The sequence below is a fragment of the Danio rerio genome, chromosome 23 (genome assembly GCF_049306965.1).
Source record: "Danio rerio strain Tuebingen ecotype United States chromosome 23, GRCz12tu, whole genome shotgun sequence".
Taxonomy (NCBI): domain Eukaryota; kingdom Metazoa; phylum Chordata; class Actinopteri; order Cypriniformes; family Danionidae; genus Danio; species Danio rerio.
This window is the reverse complement of record NC_133198.1, coordinates 29183218-29205904: the sequence shown is the minus strand read 5'-3', so window position 1 is coordinate 29205904 and position 22687 is coordinate 29183218. Positions and strand designations below refer to the sequence as shown.

General features: G+C 34.9%; 1 protein-coding gene across 7 annotated transcripts in view; it reads left to right on the top strand.

The window, feature by feature from the left end:
* The window catches only part of magi3a (membrane associated guanylate kinase, WW and PDZ domain containing 3a), a 259059-nt gene that overhangs the window by 201698 nt on the left and 34674 nt on the right, over window positions 1-22687 (top strand). For 6 of the 7 annotated variants that reach the window (NM_001365194.1, NM_001365193.1, XM_021469973.3 and 3 more), the window contains 3 exon segments: window positions 2292-2428; window positions 14801-14992; window positions 21668-22240. In NM_001365194.1, the coding sequence (NP_001352123.1) occupies window positions 2292-2428; window positions 14801-14992; window positions 21668-22240 (902 nt within the window). 7 annotated transcript variants of the gene reach the window in all.

The following is a 22687-nucleotide window of genomic DNA, read 5'->3' as shown; positions in this document are numbered from 1 at the left end:
TGTGAAAGCTTTTCTTGTGGAATGTATGGATGTATTTAGATTTGCCACCTATGTATAGATGTAAGAACAATTCGTTTTAACCTCAAAATATATGCAGTTAATGTATTAAATACAAAAGAAAATTGTAAATAAACTAAAAAAAACTGGGTACAGAAACAAACTATCAAATTAAATAATATTTACAAAGTCCTTATAAATTTTCAGTTTTAACACTTTTTTGCAGTAAACATTTTGTTAAGTAGTAATTAAACAATTTAAGTCACAAGAAAATTCTGCAACTTAGGTAATGATGAAGAAAATTGACATTTGTGAATATAATACCCAGCAAAATAAATAAATTGTCTATAAATTCTGTTATGTTTGTCATGAGAAAAGTAACAAGCTGATGTTACTGCAGTCAGGCCAGCTAAGTCAAAAGCATGCACGTCATTTTGACTTAGCTCGTCTGACCACAGTAACGTCACCCCTCAACTGTAAAACATTTCTGTACAGACAGTGATAATCCAGATGAGAGTTTCTTTAACAGAAATCAGCTAAAGCTAATAAATCCCTGATATTTGAGTTGCTTTGCTGATCTTTAAACCCCAGCTAAAATGTGCTGTTTTCTCTCTGTGCATTGACAGTGCGCATTTCATTTACAAGCAAAAGAGGGTTTAGCTGGACTTGAGGGGAAAGCTGATTGGTTGCTCTCACGTGTGGACTGTTCAATGGAATTTTTTAACTTGATTTATTTTCAACTTAGAAAAGCTTGTTGCAAAAGAAAAGCAAGTGGCAAATAGTGAAGAACATTTGTCAAATGCTTTTTTAAAATCATTTAAATGCATTTTAAATGATCTATTAATGTACGTTTCTGTTATTTGATAAATCAGCATTTAAGATATGAACTAAACAAACGTTTATTTATTCATTTTGTTGTCGGCTTAGTCCCTTTATTAATCCGGGGTCGCCACAGCGGAATGAACCGCCAACTTATCCAGCAAGTTTTTACGCAGCGGATGCTCTTCCAGCCACAACCCATCTCTGGGAAACATCCACACACACATTCACACATACACTCATACACTACGGACAATTTAGCTTACCCTATTCACCTGTACCGCATGTCTTTGGACTGTGGGGGAAACCGGAGCACCCGGAGGAAACCCACGCGAAGGCAGGGAGAACATGCAAACTCCACACAGAAACGCCAGCTGAGCCGAGGTTCGACCCAGCGACCTTCTTGCTGTGAGGCGACAGCACTACCTACTGCGCCACTGCCTCGCCACAAACGTTTATAATATTTTTATTATATTTTATTATATTTTTATTGCTTTATTAAATGACATTTAAAAATGTCTATTTATTTGTCCATAAATTGTCATTAATTTAAATTGTGATTTATTTATTCACAAATTTTAATAATCTTCATTTCATTTTTAACCAGCACTCCTGGTCCTCCATAAATTCTATCCTCTTTTCTAACAAAATGATTGTGGTTTGTGTGTTTTATTGCATTAAACCAGCTGTACCTTTAAAAAATAAGTTGAAGCATGGATATTTTATTATGATTAAGTATGATGAAAACACATATAGGGTGACGCGGTGTTGCAGTAGGTAGTGCTGTTACCTCACAGCAAGAAGGTTCAAGCCTCGGCTGGGTCAGTTGGCGTTTCTGGTTTCTGATTTCAGGTTTCCCCCACAGTCCAAAGATTTGCGCTACATGTGAATTGAGAAAGATAAATTGTCTGTAGTTTATGAGTGTGAATGGATTTTTCCCAGAGTTGGGTTGCAGCTGGAAGGGCATCTGCTAACATATGCGTGCGTAAAACATATGCTGGATAAGTTGGTGATTCATTCCACTGTGGGGACCCCAGATTAATAAGGGGATTAAGCCGAAAAAGAATGAATGAATGGAAAACACATGTTGTCGTGACTTCTCCATTCTAATTTTATACGATGAACTGATTAGGAAAACTGAGCATTTGGTTACACTTTATGACAGTTTCTCTGTGTCAAATCAGTTCACATTGTTCAAGTTTCAGTCTCTGTATGTTGTATATTTTCTGTTCATTCATATGTGTGTCTGTGGAACAGCAAAAAGTACAGCATGTGTACAGTAGCTGACCATAAACAAGAAGAGACGCATACGCACAGTGCCTTTTCTGATATGCATTTGTTCCTTATATTCACAAAGGTTTTTTTTTTTTTTTTTTTTTTGCATAAGCAGATAAGCATCGCTGCAGGTCTATGCTTTGCATGTGTGTGTGTGTGTGTGTGTGTCATTGCACTGACCATCACACTCTTTCCTTCAGCCACATCAATCAGAAGACTCAGTTTGAGAATCCAGTGCAGGAGGCCAAGAAGAAGCTGAGCCAGGAGACATCTCCAACCAACCAGCCGACGGCAGCAGCATCAGCCGCAGTAGCAGCTCCAGCAGCAGCACCCTCCGGTAAAAAAAAAAAAACTCAATTATTCTTAAACATTCCTCCACTTCCTACTGCTTTATTTCACTAACACTTTGTGTATCTCTTGCATATTCTTTTGTAATGGTATTCCTGGAATAGCAAAGCTGAATTACTCCAGTTTACTGAATTACTTTAGTGTCGTGTTATCATTTGAAGTCTTTTAAAAATTCTGATTTATGGCTGAAGAAAAATTATTATTATTATTATTATTATTATTATTAGCATTAGCATTAGCATTAGCATTGAATACAGTGCTGCATAGTTTTTTTTTTTTTGTTTGTTTTTTTTTTTTGTGGAAACTATATACTTTTTGTGTTTTTTGGTGAATAGAAAGATCAAAATAACCACATTAGGCAATTGGTTTTGTCGTAAGCATTGTCACTTTTGGTACATTTAATTTGTCCTTGGGATGAGATAGTTGTAAATAAGCTCCTTAAGGTGGTTTGATGGTCTAGTTTAAACTGCTTCAAGGTAGTGTTGTCAATAGTACCGACATTGATACCAATTGGTACTGAAAATGTGCTGATTCTATAATTTCCTGCCTGCTTTTTGAGCACTGTTGAGTGGGTTCTTATACACCCCTGATTGGTCATTGTGTAGCCCATCATATTGAATGCAGTAAGATTCAACAGGATTCAAATGTTAGTGGGGAAATGGATGTCTTTAAAAATACAGTACCAAATTGGTATTTTGGTAAATATTTTTCACAAGACCAGTCCAAAGTTGTGTTTAGTTGGTCAGTCATCTTTTTTTTTTTTTTTTTTTTTAGGGCTGAATGATAAATCAAAATAAAATTGATATGGCTAAATATGTCAAATCTTGCTAAAATTACATTTTATGATATTTTATGGGCTCTTTTCTCCTAATCGCTCCTAATTTCTCGCAGAAAAAAAGCCTGCTCACTCAATTGGCTTGTAAGACTTGACACACACAGACAGCAGTCATGCCTTTGCTCTGGGCATGGGAAATTAAATGATACATGTATTTTTCATACCGCAGCCTCTTGTGATTTGCTAATCCTAACATTTCGAATTGCGATTACGATTTAATTTCGATTAATAGCGCAGCTCTATTACATATCAAATAAGCCAATACATACCAATCAGCTAGGCCATTTATAATGTATCAAGTAGACTAAAATAAAAAAAAAACATTGGACACAATTTCTATCATATTTCGTCTGACCATACAGACCATAACCATTTTGAAACTAATTTTTGTTTTGTTTTGTTTTGTTTTGTTTTGTTTTGTGTGTGTGCGTGTGCGTGTGCGTGTGTCCGTGCGTGTGTGCGTGTGTGTGTGTGTGTGTGTGTGTGTGTGTATGAGAGAGAGAGCACTCATATGATGACATTATTATGAGATGTGAATCCGTGGCATCTCTTAGAAGTTTTGCAATTAATAAAACACACATAGCCTAGTTAAAAGTGACTTTGGCTAAATGCATTAATAATGCAATTAATGTCACATGACACAGGCCACACAATGGATGTTAAGCGCAGCACCATTTCCATCTTGTTGATGAAACATATTTTACGACGCACAATCACTCCTCTGGTGGGAGTGTGCTTACCTGTGTGAGAGCGTGCGTCAGAGTGGAATTTCCTCACACGTGATATACAGAGGAGAGAGCAAACAGAAACGACAAGCTCTCATGTAAATAAGATGAATAGCGTGAGGGCATTTTGTTTGTTTATTAAAAGGACAAAGTACTGTTTTGTAGGAAGGCACCTTGAATCATTTCTGTTATGATCTGGTGCTATATAAAGAAAAGAAAATTAAATAACTTGACTTTCAAGGGGGGTAGGGAGTATCATTGAGAGGTAGAGTGCAATAAAGTGGTAAGGAAAAGACTGCATTTTCTTTCTTAAACTTTGTTGTCTGGCAATCTTGCACACTGTGAAAGCTAAGCCGGAGTTTAGCGATCTCATCTTGAGATATTCTGCTTAGAGCAAAGTATCCTAGATCATATCTGGGTTCTTTCACAAGTCGTTTTGAAAGCATCTGTCATCAAAGCTTGTCAGTGAGGAACTAATAAATGCAAACCAAATCAAAACATTCATATTATTTATTTTTGCAACTTCTGTGAGACAACACTTTTTTGTTGGCATATTAAAAGAAAAACATTCATGTAACTGCTTTTTTAAAATTATTGTTAACAGGAATTAATTAATTTCATTTTTGATGAAATCTGAGAGCTTTGATCATTCCCAACTCTACTGTGCATTTAACCTCAGAAGCAGCCTTGCACACATATTGTACTTAGGCCTGCTATCTTGTAGACTGTTATATTTGAATTTGAGGATCTAGATTGTAGTGTTAGTGTGTCCTCTGAACACAAAAATATTAAATTGAAAACAAAAAGTCAAAATGAAATAAAAAAATAAAACTAATAAAAAGTCAACACCTATTATAATCTTGCTTAAGTGGTTCAACTGTAATCATACAAAACCCCAAGAACACTTTTGAGTGAGTGTCCTGTGTGCATTTGCTATGGGCGATTAAAACGGAATTTTCATTTTTTGGTAATCTAATCCTTTCATATTTGAGAGAAGCTTCTTGTTTTACAGCATTCATAATGTAGACTATGATAAATAATAGTCTATAACAAGTCAGTACACTTGATAAGGTCTGATAAACCATGTTTATGCGTTTGTGCTTGAAGGAGAAAATGCAATAATTCATTGAAATGTACAAATAAATTTCTTAAATGACAGCAATTATGCTGAGCATAAAATCATAAGTAGTCTGATCATTCGGCGCCATGAGGAATACATGACTCTCTTTGAATTCTACTTTTAAAATGCCAAGACGTTTAGTCAACTTGACTAAACCAAAACAGGTTGACTGAACTAAAGAGTTAAAAGGGCTGACAAGCTGACACTAGTGTATTTTCAGCTGATTCGAACATTATCACTTACCTGAATGGGCGTTATTAGCTGATAAATATGGGCTAGTAGGGGCCTTCTGCACTTACTAGTAGGCTCAGAACGCTGTAATCATCCATCCACATGGTTAACCACTGATAATACCCATTCAATCGAATGATAACATTCGAATCGGGTGACATTTTAGTCTGTATAACCAACATGATGTGACAAATAATAGCAAGCAACCATCTAATTATGCAGTCATGCATTGTTTGCCAAGGTTGTGCCTTGTTAATGAACACAGATTTGCACGGAACAGATATTATTTATATTCTTGTGCTTGATCACATTACACCTGGCCAGCAAAACTTAAAGTGAACTCAGGAAATAAGAGATGCATGAGATGGTCAGCTGTGTGTTGAACAGGAAGCAGAACATTTCCATAAGAACATAATTAACATCTGCGGTTGATATGATCTCATACAATCCCACAGGCAGACAGCAGCTTTCATCATATGCAGCTATTCTGTCAGATGTGTTTTACTATCTGTGTGTGTAATTATGTGTGACCCTGTGCTTGTTTTATTTTGTTCACCTGCACCTGCTTTTGTGTATTTACAGTATGCTTGCGTTTCTCATTGTAGCTGGTTTTTTACAGTTGATCAACATTATGTGTTCTTGTTCTGTCCTCTGAAGTGACATTAAGCTGTAGTTCTTGCTTTTTTAATGTTTATTTGCACTCTCTGCTTTTTGTGTTGTTTGTAAAGCGTGTTTGTTCAGGTGTTAAGTTTCAAAGAAGAGGTTTAAACACACTTGTTTTCCCAATTTGCATGCTGTTCATCCTTCTGTAAACAGGATGCAAACGAATTCTATGAATTTATTCTATTAATGTAAATTTACTGTGTGTGTGTGCTTATGAAGTAATTTACAAGCACACACACACACAGTAAGAAAAGATATATTCTTTGGTTACAAAAAAGTTATTAGGCAAAATATATTTGTATAAAAAACATGATTGCCTCTCTGAATTGAAGAGGTAAATACTTATTTAAAGTGAGCTGAAACAACTCAATTCTTGAGGTTTTTGGGGAGCCACTTAACTATTTTATGTTCAATCCACTTAAATTAGTAAAAATTAATGAGTTAACTTAATTTCTCCATGTTGTCCCAGCACATTGTTTGTGTGGAACCCAGTATTTACGACAGGTAAAAATAGCTATAATTAAATTGTCTAAAAGTGTTAAGTAATCCCCTAATTCATTGTCAGCAAAAAAGTAATTTAATTTAGTTTTTTTTTTTTTTTTTACACCCAATGCTGATATATGAAATGTGTATAAACAATGTAGGATCTAACTGTAATATATTTTAAAAATATAAAAATAATTTTTTTTTCAGATTGTTGAATATGTACACTACCTGACAAAAGTCTTGTCGTCTATTCCAGTTGTAAGCACGACAAATAATAACTTGACTTCTAATGAATTTCTAATGAATCATCTGTTGAGCTGCATCCCAATCATCACAAATACTGCAGAAAACATATTCGAACCTGCATGGACCCAAGATTCTCACAGAAATCAGTCAAATTTGGTGAAGGAAAAATCATGGTTTGTGGTTACATTCAGTATGGGGGTGTATGAGAGATCTGCAAAGTGGATGGCAACATCAACAGCCTGAGGTATCCAGACATTTGTGCTGCCCATTACATTACAAACCACAGGAGACGGAAAATTCTTCAGCAGGATAACGCTCCTTCTCAAACTTCAGCCTTCACATCAAAGTTCCTGAAAGGAAAAAAGGTGAAGGTTCACAAGGATTGGCCAGCCCAGTCACCAGACATGTACATTGTTAAACACTGGGTTAAAATGAAGGAGGAGGCATTAAAGATGAATTCAAGTATCTTAATGAACTGTAAGAGTCCTGCAAGAACGCTTACTTTGTCATTACAGATGACTTTATTCATACATCTCATTGCAGAGATGTATAAATGCAGGCCTCCAAGCTTATGGGAGTCATGCACAATATTAATTCTTCTTCCACTGCAACATAATTTTATATTTTATACTGTACATTATTACTGTTCAGTGACAAGACTTGTCTAAGTAAAGTCAGACCTTACTGTCCTAATGAAAAATAAAGGCATGATCTTTATATATATATATATATATATATATATATATATATATATATATATAAATATATATATATATATATATAAAATCAGCGTAATCTAGGCCTTTGCCTTTCATATCAGCCACTTCTGATACCAAATTATCAACTTGAAGACAAGTTATTATTTGTTGTTCCTAAAACTTGGATAGGCAACATGACTTTTTTCAGGTAGTGTATTTCTCATGTCATTTTGGACAGCCATTTTCTCCAATGTTGATCTATACAGTTGCATTTTTAGGCTGATTTGATGTATGAAAAATTTAAAAACATGTATTTTGAAATCAAAATGTTTGTCTTTGTCACTTTCAATTAATTTGCAGTCAATTCAGGCAGCTTTATTTGTGTAATGAAGATATATTGATGATATTTGATGTCCCAGCCCACGCATGCCCGAGCTAAGTTTCAGGTTGTTCAAGGTTAAAGCAGATTTTGCCAGTTTGTTGTTAGGACTCCATGTGAGTGTCAGTCTCCTGCATGCTCCTGCGTCCTCTGAGCACTGATTTTGTCCTCCTATCCCCTCTGGAAGGCTGGCAGTGGACGTCTGTTCTGTCTCATTAGTGAAAGCACACACACGGCCCCCCCTATGCTCTACGCTCTGTTAGCTGGCCAAGACACTTTAATGAGTGGATGCTGACTGCCTGCCTCAGAATAGGACTGCTACAAATATACAAAAATACAATGCAGTCATGCAGTGCTTCCAGAGAATAATCAGAAACCATAACCATAACCAAAGCACAATTATAATAGTAATGTACAATTCATGCGTTATATTTGGTTTTATTCATATACTCATGCAATTCTAAAACACTTCTCCCACTCCACATATGAGTTCAGGTCATACACAAACACATATGGTTGAAGTCAAAATTATGAGCCCTCCTTTGAATTTTGTTTTCTTCAGTTATTGGAAATTAGTTAATAAAACTTAGTTAATAAAGCTTAAAAAATAGTTATGTTTAGAAATGTGTTGAAAAAATATTCTCTTCATTAAACAGAAATTGGGAAAACATACTGTATACAGGGGGGCTAGTAATTCAACTTCAACTGTAAATATAAACAGCACAGCTTTCATACTACACCTTTTATTACACTCTGATATTTCATAATCAGCTCGCTGTAATAGACACACTGGCCCTTAAACCCAACATAAACATCAACCCCCCTGTTCTTCCATGAATTCCCTTTCCAACCAAACATGAAAACAAAACCTCAAATAAATAAATAAATACATCAGTTAGGGAATGATGGGTTTGCTTGTACCTGTGTCCAGCAGCTAATTTGCACGCAATTGTGGCGCATAGTTCAAATGCGTGCCATGGTTATTACAATCACCATAATCCTTTTCATAGGGCCGGTCCAACTCATCAATGTGGCTATTATGCAAATCCAATTCCCAGCACACATGGTGAGATATCCATCCCTGCTCTCCTAATGAGATTGATGTGGCCTCATCTGATGCTGCTGGCGCTCTCTGATGAGACGAGACAAAAAATAATAATAATACAACCGCTGCGTTATAAATGACTGTAATTAGCATAGGAGCTGCCATTTACAGCTGATTCAGAACAATGTTAAACACCTTCGTCTTAAAGGGATAGTTCAGGTAGACTTGCAAATTGTGTCGTCCTCAAGGAAGGATGGAAAAGTTGGTAAATGATGGTTGGATTTAGTTATTAATGTCTTTAGAGGAAGCTAGAATCCACTAAGGGGGTGGGCATATCCCTTATTTTCACATCCCAATGTTGACAGGTATGCATTGTGTGTAATCTAGGGCCGCGCAATATTGAAAAAAACTGACATTGCGATATTTTGTTTTTCTGCGATATACATATTGTGATATGAATATAATTTTACAAAAGGTGATCTAAATAATTGTACTTGTAAAGCATTCATACATCTGCATAAAACATAATAAAAAAATTTGCAAGCATAGTTGAATGCAATAGAAAAAAGATTTTAAAAAATTATTTGTTTGTTTTATGGTTTTCTGTGGAGTCTAAGAGCATAAATTCAACATTATATTGTCTCCATTATATAAAATCAAAAACAATTAAATGATTGTTAAAATGAATTTATTGATTTTAAATTCAATTCATATCTTAAAATACATCCAATTTAAAATCTTTCACTTTATTAAGCCTCATTCACACTAGAAGTGAATCGCTGCAGCAAAGCGATAAGCGACCGTTCATTTTAATGGAGAGTGAACGACTTCCAGTGACCTCCGTCTTGCACAAGCAACAGCAACACCGTTGGCGACCAGGTGGGCATGTCGAGCGATGCGACAAAGTTGAGAGCTTTATGCAAATGAAGATTGACTTTCTTGAGCAACAGACAATTAGGAACACCATTAGAGCTTACTTGATCCTCTCTCAGCTGACTCAGAGGCCGGTTGTATTTTCCGTGCCAGATCGCCACACTGAGCGATAGGTTGCTACAAAGTCGCTGCTAGTCTGAATGAGGCATTATTGTTCAAATTTGCGATTACTCCACAAATCATGTTCTGAAACGTGCTTCATGGTCATTATAAACACTAACTCAACATTGCAGATTCTGTGATGTGACTATTGCAGATGTGCACATTGCGATATGGATGCTGAAACATTTTATTGTGCAGCACTAGTATAAACCATTTTAAAAAGCCTGAAATATGTCATTAGCAATTTAAATCTTTTTTAATACACAAAATAAATCTGCATATTGCCAGTTTATACTCGCTATTTGCATTTCTATACTTGTAGTCTCAAACAGTGTATCTAAAGTTTTCATTCATTCCTTTTCTTTTCGGCTTAGTCCCTTTATTAATTCGGGGTCGCCACAGCGTTATGAACCGCCAACTTAACTAGCATATGTTTTACGCAGTGGATGTCCATCTAGCTGCAATCCATCACTGGAAAATTATCTAAAATTATTAATATTGAGAAAATTGTTACTGTTCTGAAATTCAGATTTGGTCATCTGAAAAAACTAGGGTGACCAATTAGAACAGACTCTCAGAAAGGCGGGGCTTAGGAATAACCAATACTTGAACAAAACATTTCAGACACTTTGAAAAAACAGCTCTTGCTGTAATGTGTATTGTGAGATTTGTACATAGCATAAAGTTGTCTTGTCAAATGACTTTTTACACAATGCTAAATGTAAGACAACAATTAATCTTGTCCATTAGAAACTGATTCAATCATTGTGTTGCCGTAGATTGCTGTTGGTTATTCTCATTTGATTGACAGGTTTAACCGCCCTCGCACAGGTGAACTTGATCATCAGTGATGCGTAGAGGAGTTTCTGCCCAATTTAGAAGTCCTTTTGATGATACTTTTTTTGTGCAGTGGCTATTTACATAGGAAATATATTTAAATAGAAAATATTATTTTAACACTGTAGTCAATAAATTGTATTTTATTTGTGATTATTTAATTTTTTGTTGTTTTTTTAGATAATTATATGTAGCGGAAATAGTGGCAGGTATTAGAACCCCAGTATAATATGAAGGTAACTCGGTAGCAAATCTCGAGAGCTTGCAAATCTAAATGTGAGAACAATGTGCAATCAAATTTGCTCTACACTGTCTATTTGTATTTGTGAATGACATTTTACAAATACACAACTATTAATCTGCAACTTCAAATTCAAAATAAATGTGTTTTGATTATTGTCAGTGTGTGCAAATCAATATTTCGCTGTTCACATCAGAGATGTGCATATAGGTAACCTACACATACAAATATATTTATTTCTTATTTAAAAAAAATAATAAAAAAAAAATTATATATATATATATACATATATATATATATATATATATATATATATATATATATATATATATATATATATATATATATATATATATATATATATATATATATATATAAATTAAACCATTTGTGTCTTTTTAAAGTAATAAAGCTGTCCCTGCACCTACCATTAGCCATAATCATAAATAACTTTTTTAAAAGAAAACACTTTCTTATTTAATACCCACTGAATATTTCAATTATTTTAAATAAATGTAATCTACTTTGGTAATATCAAAGGAAAAAAAGTAACGTGGATTTGAACTCATCAAGAGTTTCCACTTGACGTCTTACCAACATCACTAAACTTGTTGTTAGGTGGCAGTGTTTGTTTGATAAATACACACTGTGTTATAATAAACACTAATATTCCATTAAAAGATTTCCATTTGTGACTTTAAGGTTGATCTGAAACCAGAGCTGGAATTATGTAAACATCAACCCAAATGTAAAAATGAATAAAACCTACACTGTAGCGACTAAAAAAGGCAGAAATGCTGCTCTAACTCTTTCTTTTCATCAAACAGGTGAAGTGTGAAGTGCTGATTTCACTCTGTATTGTTTCATAACTCCATGTGATTATCTGATGGAAGTGCTCAGCTCTGATGTGCATCACATAACTTGTTGAACAGTACAAAACAGACACTTTTATTTAATAGGCACTTTCTACACATCATTTTCAAAATCCTCCTGGGGGTTATGTAATGGCTTGTAATTGTCAAATAGAATTTGGAAATGTGCAATATTCTCCGCCAGTACTGGAAAGCAGATACCAAATATTACTCTCCATCTTTTTGGATCCACTATTATTTATATGTTTGGATTAAGTAATATAAAGATTAGTAAAATAAATAAATAATGCTTCACTATTTTAGTATACTTTTTTCAATTAAATTCATCTTTATTTCAATAGCACTTCTACAATATAGATTGTGTCAAAGTAGCTTCACATAGAAGTTCTTGTAAACTGAAACTGAGTCAGTCCAGCTTTCAGAGTTGAAGTTGAAGACTCTTGGTCCTGGAGGGCTGGTGTCCCTGCAGGGTTTAGTTCCAACTTGCTTCAATACACCTGCCTGAGTGTTTCAAGTATGCATAAAAGACCTTGATTAGCTGTTGAGGTGTGCTTGATTAGGGTTGGAGCTAAAATCTGCAGGACACCGGCCCTCCAGGAACAAGTTTGGTGACCCTGAAGAACAAATCCATCAATGCACAGCTCCACAAACCAAACCAATCAAGCTAGTGGTGACCGTGGCGAGGAACAAACTTCACCAATTAACGAAAGTGAAGGAAAAAAAAAAAACTTGAGAGAAACAAGGCTCAGTTGGGCACGACTACTTCTCCTCTGGCCAAACTTCTTGTGCAAAGATGCAGTCTAGGCACCGGAGGCTGGAAACACTGGACGTCCATCGTAGAGAAGCTGCAGGTCTGAGTAGGTCACCAGCAGTTGGTCAGGCTGGCCGATAGGATCAATGCAAAGACTCGTCTGTCATTGTGGTCTTTCAGGTATCAGTTTCCTGCTCTCCGCTCCTCCATGACCGCAACAGCATCAGCTTGGGATACAACCTTGTCCAGGATTATGGATACTTTGGCATCATTTCTTCACAGGTCTTAGAGTACATCAATGGCACTGCATAATCTCTAGAGTCTCGGGATGAGTATCCCCAGGTGGAATTAGGGAATAAAATAATAATTAGCATAGCTGCTGATGTAAAGCATACGAGTATTTCAAACTAAATGTCTGGTGCATTAAGACAGGAGAAGTGTGTCCTACAGGTGGTTTGTCAAGCCCACTCACCTGCATGGCGCACACTCATGTATCATATAGGTATGTGATGCATTGTGTGGTAGGTCTTTAATCTAGTTTTGAACTGAGAGAGTGTGTCTGAGCCTCAGACATTATCAGGAAGGCTATTCCAGAGTTTAGGAGCCATAAATGAAAAGGCTTGACCTCCTTTATTAGACTTTACTATGTGTACTACCAGAAGCTCTGTGTCTTGAGATCCTAAATACAATTTAGCATTTGTCTGAAGTCGATGAAAATTTAATTTGGCAACAAATGTTTTTATGAATATATTTATAAAATGTGTAAATTAAATATAAATAAATGTATAAACTTGATTTATAAATAAAGATTGTATACTGACAGACTCCTGGAAAAGTATTTTTAAGACATTTTTCTAGATTATTAAATGATAATATCACCAAATCTGCATTTAAAAATGATTTCTGAAGCATTGTAACACTGAAGACTAGAGGAAATTACACTTAATACACACATAAATTACCATAAGCATGTTTAAAAGAGAGAATGGTTATCTTAAATTATAATAATATTTTGGCGACGCAGTGGCGCAGTGGGTAGCACGTTTGCCTCACAGCAAGAAGGTCGCTGGGTCACTGGTTCGGGCCTCTGCTCAGTTGGCGTTTCTGTGTGGAGTTTGCATGTTCTCCCTGCGTTCGCGTGGGTTTTCTCCGGGTGCTCCGGTTTCCCCCACAGTCCAAAGTCATGCGGTACAGGTGAATTGGGTAGGCTTAATTGTCCATACTTTATGAGTGTGTGTGTGTGTATGTGTGTGTATGGATGTTTCCCAGAGATAAATTGCGGCTGGAAGGCCATCCGCTGCGTAATAATGTGCTGGATAAGTTGCCGGTTCATTCCGCTGTGGCGACCCCAGATTAATAAAGGGACTAAGCCGACAAGAAAATGAATGAATGAATGAATAATAATATTTTTGGAAATATACAATATTTTGATCAAACCTTGGTCAATATTATTTAATTTGATTTTATAATAAGAACATATGAACTCTAAATGCACATCTGTGTCCATTTATTTAGCATTATTAACAAAAATCCTGTTTGTGTGTTTAAAGTTTATTATTAGTCGCTCAGCTTAGAGGTGTCACCATGGCAACATAATTCATACAAGTGGTCGTTTTGCATGTGCTCACTGACACCAAAAATTAATTTGTATTTGAGTCTGTGTGTGTAGAGGATCATTATCAGCTTATTTTAGCAGATAAGGCATTGCCAAATGTTGTTTGAGCATTTAATCTATGGTTATTATTTAGAGATCTTAACAGGAACACTCTTGTGAATGTGATGCTAGGAGGAGTAAATGTTGAGAAGTCATTGTAGTATTGTAATAAATGGACTAAATGATTAATTGAAGTGTATGTGGATATTTACAGAACAATCCCACTATCATTCACTCATTTTGTGATGTGTCTTTTGCTCTCTCCATTTCTCTCTCTTGCATTATTGAATATGAATGAGTAATGGACTCCCTGTCCATATCTTTCTCTGGTTCACTCAGTGTGAACTTTCTTCCAGTGCTTGTTTTTGTCTATTTTAGTTTAGTTTAGTTTAGTTTTTTTTTTCTTGTAATTTAGTTTTTAATTGGCTGACCAAATCGGCTGTACGTGAAGTGAAAATGACACAAAACACGAATAGGCTGCTGAAAAGAACAAGTAAAAACAAGCTTTAAACTGTTAGTCTCACATGATATTTGTTGATTCAGGTGAAGTTGGCTTGAGAGGATTCACGCGGGACCCGTCTCAGCTGCAGGGTGCCATCTTGCGCACAACACTGAAGAAAAGTCCTCAGGGCTTTGGCTTTACCATCATCGGTGGAGATCGACCAGATGAGTTCCTTCAAGTGAAGAACGTCCTGAGAGATGGACCTGCCGCACACGACAACAAAATCGCTTCAGGTAAATCCAGTCACCACCTGTTCCTTCAGTTTGGAGTCAATGTGTTGCTTACTTCATGAATGTGGATGAGCCCTCAAGTAATTCAATAATTTCCTTCAGGAAAACTACTATTTCCTTCATTTAACTACACATTTTTTCAAATTTTTGTGGCCTAAAATGATGATAAAAAAATCTAATTATTTAATTTAATTTTAAAATTTTTAAGCTTAAAAATATTAAGAGAATAAATTAAGTGATTACCTATTAACCAAGATTACTGTATCTTCATTGATACACAGTGGACTTTAATCAGTTAGAATAAGTTTTTTTGTTGACAGTTCTCTTCTACAAATTAAAAACATGAAGAAAATTTAGCAAATATGATGTATTTGGGTTGTTTAATCAGCATGGTAGGCATTTGTATTGCTTTACAATTTAAAAAAAAAAAAATGGCAGAGCTTTCATCTTAAAACTCCCTCACTGTCCTTCGTCCCTGATTTATCAGAGTTTGCCAAAGTGGAATGAACCGCCAATTACACTGGCATGTGTTTTATGTGGCGGATGCCCCTACAGAAGTACATCATAAAACTAAGCACTTAAATTTTCAATTTGACCCTAAAACGTATGCTCTCTAATAATTTGCACTGCAGATCCACCTGACGATAAGGATCGTCAGTCAACTGCTGTGTAAATGTTTATTGTTATATTATCTATTGATTGATTTACTTGTTGTTTAGTGTAATTCTTTACTGAAACTGCAGACCCAATACTTAAAAATTTTGTTCTTCGCACACCCCTACATTTGATTATCAAAAAATTATCAAAGTAATTGTCTTATTAAAGACAGATTATTCAAAGATTAAGAGTATGAAATTATATTTAACTAAATTTAATGTGAGTGCATTGCCATTCTACTGTATAATAAACTTATATAATTGCCCACTTTGATCCATTAAGTAAAGCAATTTTTCTTTATATCACAGTTGAAGCTACTGTAGGTGAAATCAATCGAGTCTCGCTGCCTTCATCAACTACACTTTGGCTAAATGAGTTTGAAAAGTTGCAAACTGCTTTGGATTTTGTGTCATTTGCTTGATTTTGCATTAAAATCTGTAATTACAGAATTGCAAGATTCTGGATGTACGGTTAGATTTGATCCAAGTCTCACAATGCACTTTAACACCCCACTTCATTTATGTTTATCAAACGGTACAATAAGTCAGCCACCACATCCATTTTTTGGTGTGCAGTTGTTTTGTCAGATCTCAAGTAAATAATAGTGTGAAAGTGGCCACAGCGGGATCACACAGAAAGCGATAGAATAAATCAGAATCAGTGGGTGAGCATCAGGGGAACTGGCTTTCCTGCAGAGTCGCGTTTGGCGATAATTGCAGCGCTTTCCCAAACACTCGGTGTGAGCAAACAACTGCCAGTGTACTTGAGCTCCCCGAAGACAACCGTCTGTACAGAGGATCGTAAAACAGTTTAACCGAGATATACATTTAATTGTGGATTGGAGTGCGGTGCAGTAAACATGCTTCAGCTGGCACATGCTGAGGGCTAAATTCATCTGCATCCAATTTCTTTATGCAAATTCCTCCGTGTGTCAACAAGCTATCGCAAAAGCCATAAAGGGTGTGTTTATGAGCCTGTTTTTGACCCGCCGTAACATTTATCCTTTATTAAGAGAAGTTTAATTGTAGACTCTCACTGTTTACTTATGTTTATTTGCTGTTTGTTTTGCATGGCCAGACTTTAGACTTGCACCATAAAGTTTGATCCTCATTAAAGGTGATTTGGGCGAAGTAACTACGCGCTGATAGGAAGAGAGCATCTGAACGACATGCAAAGCAAAGAATGGTTGTGTTTGCATGTGATTTTAGGATGGGGATTAATTTAAAAAGTTTAAATTAAAATAAAAATAAATCAACCCGAGACCCCAAGAATCGTTTTTCTTTTTTTCTGTGATTTCCTACATCCTTTGGGTAAAAAAAATATGATACAATTTAGAGTTTTTACATTTTGTTTTTATTTTTAGTTTTACAGCATGTCCACTTTTGTGGACCACAGGACCACTTAAGTTCAAAACAACTGCCACTCAGACAACAAAACTGTACAGGATATGGCTGAAAAGGGATAAAAATCCTATATTCATGCAACGATAACAAAACAAAAGACATTTTTTTCCTTTTGTATTGAAATTCTTAAAACAGTTTAGTCTGAAAGAGAGCCAAACTCAAAAAAAGAAGTGATTTAACTTAAGAAGAAATTTAACATAAAGGTGATTTAAAACTGATTGTCATTCTTTAATTGTCTCTAATTCTCTAATTGTCTGATTGTCATACTCTAAATCAGAGTCTCCCTCAACTATTTTATAAAGAATCCTCTCTGCCTCAGTTCTGCCTCCTACAACATGCAGTCATTAATTAAATTAAGATGGTCCTGATGTCCACTGTAGTGGACGTTTAAAAAAGGATGATATTTTGAAACACAAACAAGTTAACAGCTTTGAAAGCTAAATGTATTGTTCCTGACACTTTAATAAACAATTACACATGTAATAATAATAATAATAGTAGTACAATACCATTTAAAAAGCTAAATTTTACTCTTTCCTTCCTAAAATGTGCTTTTTTGTACGTCCGCCATTTTTGATGCAGTGTGAGAAGTGGTTCCTACCATGCCAGCCAATCAAATGTCATGTCACTAGAAACCCCAGGATGCCCTCTGAACAGTACAACCGGACTTGACAGAGTAGCTCAAAAAATTCAAAGTACATTGATGAAAACGCAATGTCCATTGCAGAGGACACAAGTCAAATGTCACAAGTCAAAAATTCATAATTTATTTACTATTATCTTATTCAAAACTTGAGTTTCTTTCGTCTCTTGAACACAAAAGAATATATTTTGAAGCATAACGAATCTGTAAACATTGACTTCCATAGTATTTGTTTTTCCTGGTATGTAAGACAATGGTTACACTCTTTCAACATTCTTCAGAATATCTTATTTTGTGTTCATCAGAATAAAGAAACTCATAAAGGTTTGAAACCACTTGTGGGAAAGTTAATATTGGGCACATTTTCATTTTTGGATGAACTATCCCTTTAACGAATAATCAAATTGATTTCCTAGTTTATTATTATTATAATATATTGTAATTTATTATTAAAAGTATTGAGGACTAGTTTATCCAAAATAAGAATTATGTTATTAATTACTCTCTCTATGTCTTTCCAGTTGCTTGAGAACACAAATTAAGATACTTTAGATGAAATCTGAGAGCTCTCTGGCCTCCATAAACGGCAGAGAAGTTCAGAACTTTAACTAAAACATTCTGTGGGACTTCATTGGTTTAACCATAATCAAACTAAAGCCAGAGAACATTTTTTTGTGTTAAAAATAAATGTAAACATGGCTCATTCACCAATGTCTAATGTTTATGCATTAAAGCTTGCTCCTGCATTCTCGTCAAGGTGTGCATTTACTACAGGCAATATCACGTATAGCTATTAGAGTCTGTAGTGCTACATTCAAGCATCATATTGTACATAGCAAATATGAGAAAGCTCTGGAATTTCATTTAAAATAACCTAATTTGTGTTCTAAAAATGAATGAAGCATTTTATAATGACATAAGTAATAAAATATTGCTTTTTGGGTTTGACTATGTTTTTAATAACCTTAAAAATATGAATGAATCTGAATATATACTCTGAAAATTGCTTTTTTCTTACTTTATATTATTCAGGTTTTCTTATGCAATATTCATCAGATAGCCAGTAAGAAATAATATAGCTTTTTCATAAACATAACATCTAATTTCACCCATAAGATTGTCTTGACTTACAGTAGAAAGCTATGATGCTCCTGAAAGAATCTTTGGCAGATGGTGTGCCGGTATTACAGTATGAGCAGCAGGATGACTCAGGTAGAACAATCGCTTTCAAGAAGTGAAGCGCGCCTGGACGGATGCCATTGATTGTTCCAGAGTACAAAAGCATACAGGAATCCCCCCACCGTCCTCTGCACTGATCAATAGACACATTCACCATTAGATAGACAGACTAGACTGCACCGACTGAGCGGATCATTGACTTGAGCTGGAGTAATGGATCTGTGGCCACTGGCTCTTTATCACTGAATATCATACTCGTTCGCTTTCCCCAGAGTATAACAGAAGGAGCCAAGACTCGAAATGAACAGTTTAAACACAGTGGCAGGATCTGTGTTTGAGCTGAAACCGATCCCAGATCACAGTCAGCTGCACAGTGTCCACATGCACAACAGCCTTCAAAAACACCACGCGTAATAAAATCTTATTAGAAACTGATTTAGAAGAGTCCGCTGAGATGGAAACTATACTTAAACATAAACAACGCTCTTTATATGAAGTGCATTAGCATGATGATAAGCTAAAGCTAATGCCATAGCTCTTAAGTTGTGTAGACTACTAGATAGTTCACCCAAAAATGAACTTGTTCCGAAGCAGTTTGATGCAGTTTGAGTTTCTTTCTGGTTGAACATGTAGGAATGTATACTGAAAAATGCTGGGAAAATACTCTCGTAGTATTTTTTGTTGCTACTATGGATGACAATAGTTGTTTTTTTTTTTTTTCCATAAATATTTTTTGGAAATATTTTGTTTTGGGTTCAATTAATAGTTGTTTTGGATTAACTATCTGGTTAAGGATGCAGTGCTGCTTTAGATTGTCCAGAAGTAGGTATATATAAGAAAATCCACTGCAACTGCTTTTTTGCTGTTTAATGAATTGTTAAACACAATATTCCAATAAGCACAAATTTAACACAAATTTAGGTAACACTTTACAATAAGGTTCATTAGTTAATGCATTTACTAACATGAACTAATCATGAACAACACATGTACAGCATTTATTAATCATAATTGAACATTTAATAATGCATTATTAACATCCAAGTACAAACTTGTTAACATTAGTTAATGCACCATGAGTTAACATGAACTAACAATGAACTACTGTATTTTCATTAACTAACGTTAACTAGCATGAACAAATACAAGAGTAAATGTATTGTTCATTGTTTGTTCATGTTAGTAAATGCATTAATTAACATTAACTAATGAACCTTATTGGAAAGTGTGACCCAAATTAAATTGTTAATTTAAACACATTGCGTTTCATATTTATATTTGTAATTTATGCTCAAAACAGTCCCGATTTATGAAACTGATTAATTTTTTTCTTTGCCATGGTGACAGTAAATAATATTTGAATAGATATTTTTCAAGACACCACTTCTATACAGCTTAAAGTGACAAATGAAAAAAATATATAGCTTAAAGTAGCTAATTGTATTGTTCTTAAAATTCATATATATACATTTTTATTAAAAACAGTTTTTTTTCTAGCCGAAATAAAACAATAAATATTATCAGACATACTGTGAAAATTTCTTTGCTCTGTTAAACATCAATTGGGAAAATTTTTAAAAAGAAAATAAATTCAAATGGGGAGGCTAGTAATTCTGACTTCATTACTAGTATTTATATATATATAAATATATAAAATATATATATATATATATATATATATATATATATATATATATATATATATATATATATATATATTAATATAATATATTATAATATATTATATATAAATATATATATATATATATATATATATATATATATATATATATATATATATATATATATATATATATATATATATATATATATATATATATAAAAGGGGTTTAGAGACAAATTAAACTACTGTTAGTCAATTACTTTTGTCTGGAAACTTAAGTACTAAACCTGCAAACATAACAATAAAAAAATAATAAAAGTTTGAAAAAAAATGACAATTTGAAATCACTTAGCAAAATTGCTAAAACTAAAATATAAGATTATGAAAATGAAAGCTAATTTGAAATATTTCTAAATGTTATAATAGTGTGTAAATCGAGTGAAAAGTGTTCCAAAAATTTAAGTTCCTACTCAATGAAGAACAAATTTAGTATTGTCTTGTGCTCTGTACACATAACTAGGCCCACATGAAATGCACATGCAATAAAACGCAGATTTCTATTATTTACTTGTGTAAATATGTGTACATTTCTATTTATTTAGTTTTTAAATCAATTTCAGTACTATTATTGACTAATATGAAAATGTTCATTGGATTTATTCGCAATACTGTTTATAAATTAATACATTCTGTATTTAGTAGATATATTTTATGAGAGATAAATTTTGTTTACCAAATAAGTGGATCTAGATGGATTTGTATTGTAAACATTAAAAAGGTTTTAATTTTTATTTCATATATTAAGTTTTTAGTTGCGATACTCCCAAAATCATTCCGCATAAATCTGAATTTTTACAAAATTCTGCACAGAAATAGCTAAAAGTGTCCACAGATTCTGTCTGGCCTTACTCATAACTTAGTTTACTATTTGTAACAGGCTTCTTATCCAAGAAAGAAAAACGTGGCTAATGATTGCCACTGAATCTAATGTTGACATTAAAGAAACATTCATTTTTATTTGTCAGTCCCAAGTAAATGTCATTTAGCCTTGTTTGTAATAATAACTCATCATAGCTTACTTTTGATCATTTTAATAGTCTTCACATGCAGCAGTCTATGATTCAGCACACAGCCGGCATCTCCTTCATTCGCCTTCTTCCTGTCTCCTTCAGGTGACGTTATTGTAGACATAAATGGTGCATGTGTGCTGGGCAAGACTCACGCAGATGTGGTGCAGATGTTCCAGTCAATCCCAGTGAACCAGTATGTGGATATGGTCTTGTGTCGTGGATACCCATTGCCAGAGGACACCAACTCCAGCGAAGAGGGCACAGGAGACATAATGACCGCCATGCCAGGAATGGACGGCCAGCCAATCCATTTAGATGGCACCGCGCCCCTGCAAGACCTCCATTACATGAGCGCTGATGGCAGACTCCCAGCTGCAGCGATGCCCAATGGACGCCACCCCGAGGCAGGAGAGAGCACACTCCTGCAGCCAGAGCTGGTCAGTGTGCCACTGGTGAAGGGGCCGGGTGGTTTTGGCTTTGCCATTGCTGACTGTCCGCTGGGCCAGAAGGTGAAGATGATTCTGGACGCGCAGTGGTGTCGGGGCCTGCTGAAGGGCGACGTCATAAAGGAGATCAACAGACAGAACGTGCAGACGCTCAGTCATGCGCAGGTGGTGGACATTCTCAAAGACCTGCCGGTGGGCAGCGAGGTCAACGTGCTGGTGCTCAGAGGAGGTGAGGCAAAGAGGGTTATATGGGTATCAGTGCTCATTTTGACTGCAAACTTTGATTTTAGTTTTAATCCATTGCCAATTAGTTTAAAGGTGCAGTAGGTGATTGTCTTCAGAAACATTTTTTGTTGTGCTGGTTGAAAGTCTCTTCACATTCCAATAATAATAATTACAGTAAATGATCTAAATGTGTTTAAATGTATTTTTATATTCTGGGTAGGGCATAAAACTAAAAATGTTCATCCAATTAAATATTGTCGAGCTGACATCTCCCATAATTTTGATTAGTAGCTCAAACTGTCTGTAAACAAATACAGATTTGAGCTTTTGCGGATCTCTGTTCACGCATATCCGCCATTAGTTTGTGCACGCCTAGATGAGCTTCGCGCGTTCACAACACGAGACAGTCACTGTCACAGCGAAATCAAATGCTGAATTGAAACTTTTTAAA